The 7,393-nt window shown below is 54.6% G+C and overlaps 1 protein-coding gene across 4 annotated transcripts; it reads left to right on the top strand.

Annotated features, from left to right (window-relative positions):
• Window positions 1–4,805: 4,805 nt before the first annotated feature.
• On the top strand, window positions 4,806–7,163 carry RNF227 (ring finger protein 227). 4 transcript variants are annotated; one of them, XR_012375016.1, is made up of 4 exons: window positions 4,806–5,382; window positions 5,516–5,640; window positions 6,045–6,138; window positions 6,511–7,163. XR_012375016.1 is itself a non-coding variant. In XM_025863889.2 (3 exons), exons 1-2 carry the CDS (start codon window positions 4,878–4,880, stop codon window positions 5,569–5,571), a joined length of 561 nt encoding a protein of 186 aa, XP_025719674.1. In that variant the 5' UTR covers window positions 4,807–4,877; the 3' UTR covers window positions 5,572–5,602; window positions 6,045–7,163. The 4 variants fall into 4 exon arrangements, 1 of the variants encoding a protein (XP_025719674.1); XR_012375015.1 differs by having other exon boundaries at window positions 4,807–5,382; window positions 5,516–5,602; XR_003206295.2 differs by having other exon boundaries at window positions 6,045–7,163.
• Window positions 7,164–7,393: the final 230 nt, after the last annotated feature.

Raw genomic sequence — 7,393 nt, 5'->3', positions numbered from 1 at the left:
CTCCCGGTGTCTGAAATTGCAGGGGTTGGGAGGGTAGGACCTCAGTCTCAGATACCTGGCCCTCGTCTAGCTCCCTGCCATTAGAAAACTCCAGCGCTAGCTCTCTCTCCACTGACCAAGGCATCGTGCTGCCAATCACTGCCAGTCACCGCCCTCACTGAGGACCCAGGTCCCCGGATACCCCAGTCCCCGGTTTTCTTCCTTCCTTCCGTCACGGCATTCCCTCAGAGCCCAGAGATCTGGCTTCATAGTTTTGTTATTCCTCCCTCTGACCCTCTTGCCTTTGTTTTGCTTAAAGTTACACTAGCCACAGTTCTCGTTCCTGTGCTTCTCATTTCCCTTTTCCTGATACCCACATGTAGACCAAGGCACTCTCCGGGTGGTTTTGTTGTGGCTGCGTGGGAGGGGCTGATGCGAGGTTGAGGCGTTGGGATTTGGGGAAGGAGAGGTAAGATGAAAACTGGCCTATGGTGGAGATGATGCAGGGGTGGGGGGGGAGGGAAAGGGGTTATCATAAAGGAAAAAAGGGAAGCAGAAAAGCCGACTCAAATGTGATTATGTCGGATACGATCCCTAACCTTCCCCCAAAGGACTCTGATTTCCCTGAGACACAAAGTGGATGGAAAGTTACAACCTCTAAAGATCACAAGACAGGGGAGGATGCACGCTGCCTTCCTTAAAATACAACCCCCCCATCTCCCTTCGACTCATCCTCGCCCTTCCTCGATCCTGAAGCCGAGAAAGCAGCGAAAAACCAATTTCCAAAAAGAGAAAAGCCAGCAGCCTGCCATTTGCTGGCTAGCAACCAACCCGGATCAACTAATGAATAGTTACATCCACTCCTAACATCTCCCACTCGTTTTGCAAGACTGCGGAGGAAACAAGGAGGTAAAATATATGACTAAACGGTGGTTAGTTAGTCTGCAACAAACATACACGAATTCATAAATTCAAAATAGTATTCTCTTTAAATGGTTCTTTTGGAAGACTCCTCCTTTATTTTAATAGAAATGTCTCCCCCCTTGCTCAAAACGCTAAAAAGAAAAAAGTCCTCTTAGGAATTACCTTCAGAGGCTGTTTGTAAAGCCCTCGTAAGAAACCTTCGTTCATTGCCACACCTCGTTTACCGTATTTATCACCCACCTCATTCATTAACTTAACAAGTATTTATTTATCGAGTCCCACTATGGTACGGGGATACAGTGGTGAACAAAACCAGACTCAGAACAACCTTTGTGGAGTTTCCGGATGAAAAAAAGAAACAAACAACCAGCAAACAAACACAAGTTGCAGGTGTCCAAAGTCCAGAGACAAGCACGGGCTGCTACCAGAGTCCACAGTGGTACCTGAAAGGTGAGGCTGCACTCTGCGGTGAAGGATCAGCAGGTGTTAATAAGGTGAAAGCAAGAGGGCTAGGGGAAGCGTGCAGAAGGGAACATGCGCGCCACCCAAGTTCTCCAAAGCTAGAGGGTCCAAAGAGAGCATGGAAGCAGAATGGGAGACATGAGTAGTTCAGAACACACAAGACCTTATCGGGCACTTCGGAATATTATCTTTATCCTAAGGGCAATAGGAAACCGTCCATATCTGTTGTTACAACCCCCCCCCCAAATTTGGTGGCTCGAAACAACTTTTTAAAATTTTATTTTTACCCCCATTATTCTGTGGTTTGGCTGGTTCCCCTGCTCTTTCCACCTGGGCTCACACGTGTGGCTGGACTGAGCGGGCAGGTCAGCTGAGCGGGAGCATCAGCGGCCTCACTGCTACATTTGGCCATTGGCTGGGACTCCTCAGTTCTCCATGTAGCCTCATCTCCTGGTAAGTTCCCTTACATAATAGACTCAGGGCAGGGATCCCAAGGGATGAAGGCAGAAGCTGCAAGGCCTCTGACAGACTGTGCCCCAGAACTCACACAATGTCACTTCTGCCACTTTCTATTAGTCACAGGAAGTCACGAGGTGAGCCCAGATTCCAGGAATAGGGAAACAGACCCCAATTTTTGACGGGAGAAGCAGCAAAGTCCCATGGCATAGGAATTCGGGGCTACTAAACTAAACTATCACCACATTAAAAGATTTTATTTTTGGGGGGGGCGCCTGGGTGGCTCAGTTGGTTAAGCGACTGCCTTCGGCTCAGGTCACGATCCTGGAGTCCCAGGATCGAGTCCCGCATCGGGCTCCCTGCTCAGCGGGGAGTCTGCTTCTCCCTCTGACCCTCTTCCCTCTCGTGCTCTCTATCTCTCATTCTCTCTGTCTCAAATAAATAAAGTCTTTCAAAAAATTTAAAAAAAGATTTTATTTTTTTAAGATTTTATTTATTTATTTGACAGAGAGATACACAGCGAGAGAGGGAACACAAGCAGGGGGAATGGGAGAGAGAGAAGCAGGCTTCCCGCCGAGCAGGGAGCCTGATGCGGGGCTCGATCCCAGGACCCTGGAACCATGGCCTGAGCCGAAGGCAGACACCCAACGACTGAGCCACCCAGGCGCCCCTCGCATTAAATGATTTTAAACAGGAATGGAAATGGTTGTGGTAGGACGTGGCTGGGCTTGAGATCTGGAAAGATCACTGGTGATCTGGTGAAAAGGCTCCTACCAGGGTCTAAGCAAGAGATGGTGGCAGCCTAGACTGGGGTGGTGTACTGAAGATGGAGAAAAGTAGGTGGATCAGGGAGACATTTATTTAGGAGGCAAAATGAACAGGGCTTGCTGAGAAGTTGGTAAAGGAAGGTAACAATGGCGGGGGAAGAGGGGGTCAAGGATGACTGCTTTGGTTTCTGGAGGTGGGTAAAGAAAGAGGTGGGAGGGGCGCCTGGGGGGCTCAGTTGTTATGTGTCTGCCTTCGGCTCAGGTCATGGTCCCAGGGTCCTGGGATGGAGCCCCGCATCGGGCTCCCTGCTCCGCGGGGAGCCTGCTTCTCCCTCTCCCACTCCCCCTGCTGGTGTTCCCTCTCTCGCTGTGTCTCTCTCTGTCAAGTAAATAAATAAAATCTTAAAAAAAAAAAAAAAAAAGAAGGAAAGAAAGGGGTGGGAAACGCTGGAGGAGGTGCAGACTTGGGACAAGGGAGATCATCAGTTTGGGTTCCTGAAGACGAACAAGAGAGGAAGGTCTGGAGCTCAGAGAGGCTTTGGCTGTCAAACACTTTGGAAGCATTTATATAATCATATCTACCCTAAAAGTTTAAGATGTAATCACCAACCGAAGATATTAAAAGATGTGAGGATAGGGCGCCTGGGTGGCTCCGTCCGTTAAGTGTCTGCCTTCGGCTCGTGTCACGGTCTCATGGTCTCAGTGTCTCAGGGTCGTGGGATTGAGCCCTGAGTCAGGCTCCCTGCTCAGCGGGGAGTCTGCTTCTCCCTCTCCCTCTGCCCCTCCCTCTGCTCATTCTCTCTCTCAAATAAATAAATAAATAAATAATCTTAAAGTAAGTAAATAAAAGAAGATTTGAGGAGACCTCGGAGCAACATTCCAAAGAGAAGTTGCCAAAAAGTTTTGAATTATGACAGCATCGTTGGCATAAGTGGATAACTTCCCCCACGGGACCGTGAAGACAAAACAACTCAGAAGTTCTGAACTATCTGTTTCCGAACAACGGTATACCTCCTCACTAAAGATTATCCTTAAGGGTTGTAGCAATCTAGTTAAAAAACAAAACCAGCTCTACATTGCCTGTGAAAGCCAGCAAACGCCACGTGAGTAGAGAAGCCCACCTTGTATTGATCAAAAGAGACGGGTGTTGCAAATGTTGGGTATTGGGAAGTCAACAGAACATAGGCTGGGGGCACAGGATAAAAGCAGCTAACACGGCCTGTTTTCTGCGGGCCAGGCCCTATGCTAAACCCCTTGCATATATAAGCTCATTCAGTACTATATTACCCACATTGTATAAATGAGGAAACCAACCGGCCCCGTGAGGTTAGGTAACTTGCTCGGGGTGTCACAACTCCTGAGTGCTGGAGGCTAGGATCTGGTGGTCGAGTCTGCGCAGAACCTGGGCGACAGGTCCAGGAGCGGAGGGTGAGGAGGCAGCTGGAGGTGGGTGTGGTACCACGAGGTGGTACCACGTGGGCTGTGTGTTATGTCCTGTTTACCTGTGGGGCAAATCAGACCCCTGAGTCAGAGCTCAAGCTGGGCATGATTTGCTGAAACCATCATGGTGTGTGGGTGTCCAGGCCTGGCTACTCCGGAAGAAAAGGATTCCCAGCATTCCTGGGAGGAGGGCCATCCATGGCCCTGGCATCTAGGGGTCTCCATAAGGCTGAGATGTCAGCTGGGAGGTGAGCAGTTTGAGAATGAGTTTGGGAAGCTGGCCTTACCAGAACCCGGGGAGGGAGGGTATAATAATGCGAGTTAAGGGCTGCATCCGCGCCAGTGTCCAGAAGGCCACTGAAGATTGGGCAGAACGGGCAGTGCCATCGGCTTAGGCGGTCTGTCTGGGTGCGGCTGTGAACGGAGGGTGCACAATTAAACCAACAGCCCCGGCGGGCTGCGCAGTCCCGGGTCAGCGGGCGGCCGAGGGCTGGGGCGCTGCACGGGCCTGGAGATTTGCACACAGACGCAAGGAGCGCCAGCTCGGTGTTCGGGGAGGGGGGATGAAGGAAGGCGCGGAGAGCGCGAGCGGCGGCGCGCCTCCCACCGGCCTCGGCCGCGCGGCCCCGGGGCCGCCCACCCCGCCCGGCCGGCGCTGGCATCCCCGGCTTCGCGCCTCCACCGCCCCCACGCGTGCCGCGGCGGGGAGCGGCCTGACGGCGGCGTGACGCCTCGAGGGGCGGGCCCTCGCTATTAAAAGGGGCCAGAGGCCGCGGCGCCCGCCCCAGGAGCCGAGCCAGGCACGAGGAGGGCCGGCCCGTTGCATCCACCGAGTCCGCGGCGGGAACCATGCAGCTCCTGGTGAGGGTGCCGTCTGTCCCGGAGCGGGGCGAGCTGGACTGCAGCATCTGCTACCGGCCCTTCAACCTCGCGGGCCGCGCGCCCCGCCGCCTGCCCGGGACGGCGCGCGCCCGCTGCGGCCACACGCTCTGCACCAAGTGCCTGCGCGAGCTGGCGGCGCGCGGCGACGGCGGCGGGGCGGCCGCGCGCGTGGTGCGCCTGCGCCGCGTCGTCACGTGCCCCTTCTGCCGCGCGCTCACGCCGCTCCCGCGCGGCGGGGTCATGGAGGTCTCCGTGGACCCGGACTTGTGGTCGCGGCTGGAGGAGAGGGCGCGGGCCGAGCGCAAGCCGGAGGAGGCCGGCGGCCCGGTGGCGGGAGGCGGCGATGCCGACGACGAAGAGGAGAGAGAGGAGGGGGCGGGACCCAGGAGCGCGGGCTGGCGCGCGCTCCGGCGGCTGTGGGAGCGGGTGCTGGCGCCCGCGCACCGCTGGCGGCGGCCGCTGCCTAGCAACGGTGAGGGGCCGCGGGGGGAGGCGGCGGGGTGGGGAAGGGTGCCCGGGATCGTGGCGGGGGGGGGCGGCCCGGGGGCGCCGGCCCGGCCCGGCCGCACCCTCCCGCTGACACTGATCCTCCCGGTTTCGCCCAGTGCTGTACTGTCCGGAGATAAAGGACCTGGCCCGCATGAGCCGCTGCACGCTGTGACCGCGGAGGCCAAAGCCGCGGCGGAAGGAAGGTGGGCGCTGCATTCTCGGGGCGCGCTGGAGTGCAGGGGTGAGGCCCAGGACACCCCGCACCCGTTCGGGGATTGGCGCTGCTGCGGGAGTTGAGCCTAGGGCAGGAGGGGCCGCCCTAGCGAATGGCCCCCGCACCCCGTGTACCGCCTGGGCCAACCTCGCGTCCTCGGGGGAGAGGCCCCGGGATGGTGGCGACGGGTCCGCATTCCCGTGGGAAGGACAGAGAGTGTGTCCTTAGCTGTGACTTTGGCTTTTGTCCAGGGCAGCTCTGGCCAGTGGGAACAATAGGGCCCATTCTAGCAATTCTGTGTCAGTGGTTTGAAATTTCTTTAAAAGCTAGAGCGGAAGGGAAGAGGCTGATTTTGGTGTCACGTTACTGTCACTTCTGCGGCGTCTTAAGAGAGCTGAGAAAAATAAACGTGTTTTTCTTTTTTTTTCCAGTGCTGGTATGCCCGTCTCCCCAGACCGGTAGTGTGTTCCTAAAATTACTGAGATGCCTCCGTGCCTTACTTCCTTTCACAGTCTCCCCGTGAGGGCAGGTATCACAGGGTCCAGAGGGCATTCTTCTGAGCCACCTACTTAGGGCCCTCAGGGCTAGCAAAGCCATTTGGTAAAGGCATCGCTTTTTAATCCTTTTGATATTATTTGTCATCTTTACAATCACAGGGAGAACACCGTCCCTACTGAAAAAAAGATGCGTATCATACAATTAGAATTACTTTTTTAAGAGCGAGCACTTGAGGGGTTGGGAGGGACGGGAGAGGGAGGAGGAGGAGCTCAGGCAGGCTCTCTGCTGAGCCCGGAGCCTGACTTGGGGCTCGCTCTCATGATCCTGACTGACATCATGACCAGAGGCTGAAACCAAGAGTCAGAAGCTTAACGCACTCAGGCGCCCCTTCTCATGCAGTTTTAAACTCGTGCCCCCTAATTGGACATCGCCTGGTGTATGCCGTGGATTGTTTTAAAATCCTGTGACTACCTGAGGATACGGTTACAGTCAGGAGCCGCAGCATCACTGGAATTACAAAATCTCAGGATCCCACTTCAGACTCTTGAGTTTTAGCAAGAACCCCAGGTGATCCGTAGGCACGTAAACGTCGAAGCAGCACTGATGGAGGTCCCAGACTTGCTAGGATGTCACCTTCCGTGGGGGGAATATTGAAAAGTTGGTACAAAGGATATACATTTTGTTGGAAGTTGTAAAGGGACATTCTGTTGCTGAAGCAATCTTTGTGTGGTTTAATTATTATGTGACGTTTCCCTGAGTTACAAATGTGAATTTATGAAATAGAAACCTGTTTTTATGACCGTATTTTGGCATTTTCCTGTGCTTGTCTCAGCTTAAATGTTTCCTCTTGCGGGAGGCCTTTCTCAGTGTTCCTCTGAGTGTAGCCCCCTCCCCCACAGGTGCTGTTCCAGAATGCCTTTGTTTTCCGAGAGGATGTGTTTTGTGAGTGTGAGGGAGGCAAGAACAGCGACTGCCTTGTGCGTGTTGTGTGTCCAGGCTGAACAGTAGTGGTTAACATGTACTGTGTACTCAATAAACGTTTGTTGGATTTAGCTTTTCTTTTTTGTTACGATCGCCTCAACAACGAAGCGTCTGGTCCCAACCCCTGACGTGTCAAGGAAGTATTGAGCAGTTCAAATCGTCAGCAAGCATGACTCCCCTCCCCCCTCCAACTTTAAAAAAAGCGGGGGGGGGGGCGGAGCTCCGCTGCCTACTCGGGACTGCACCTGCGGAGCTGTACTGACCTCGGCTGACTCTTGGGGGGAACTAGGCAACTTGAAGG

Source organism: Callorhinus ursinus, unplaced genomic scaffold (assembly GCF_003265705.2).
Source record: "Callorhinus ursinus isolate GAN/ISIS: 27379988/994484 unplaced genomic scaffold, GSC_fseal_2.0 scaffold43, whole genome shotgun sequence".
In the NCBI taxonomy this organism is placed as follows: Eukaryota; Metazoa; Chordata; class Mammalia; order Carnivora; family Otariidae; genus Callorhinus; species Callorhinus ursinus.
This window is presented reverse-complemented; position numbering and strand designations above follow the sequence as displayed.

Bases quoted from the DNA above. Each gene is read 5' to 3' on its own strand.
- RNF227 (XM_025863889.2), top strand. From the start codon at position 4,878: ATGCAGCTCCTGGTGAGGGTGCCGTCTGTCCCGGAGCGGGGCGAGCTG. The intron at 5,383-5,515 runs GTGAGGGGCCGC...GGTTTCGCCCAG, and splicing joins GCGGCCGCTGCCTAGCAACG to TGCTGTACTGTCCGGAGATA.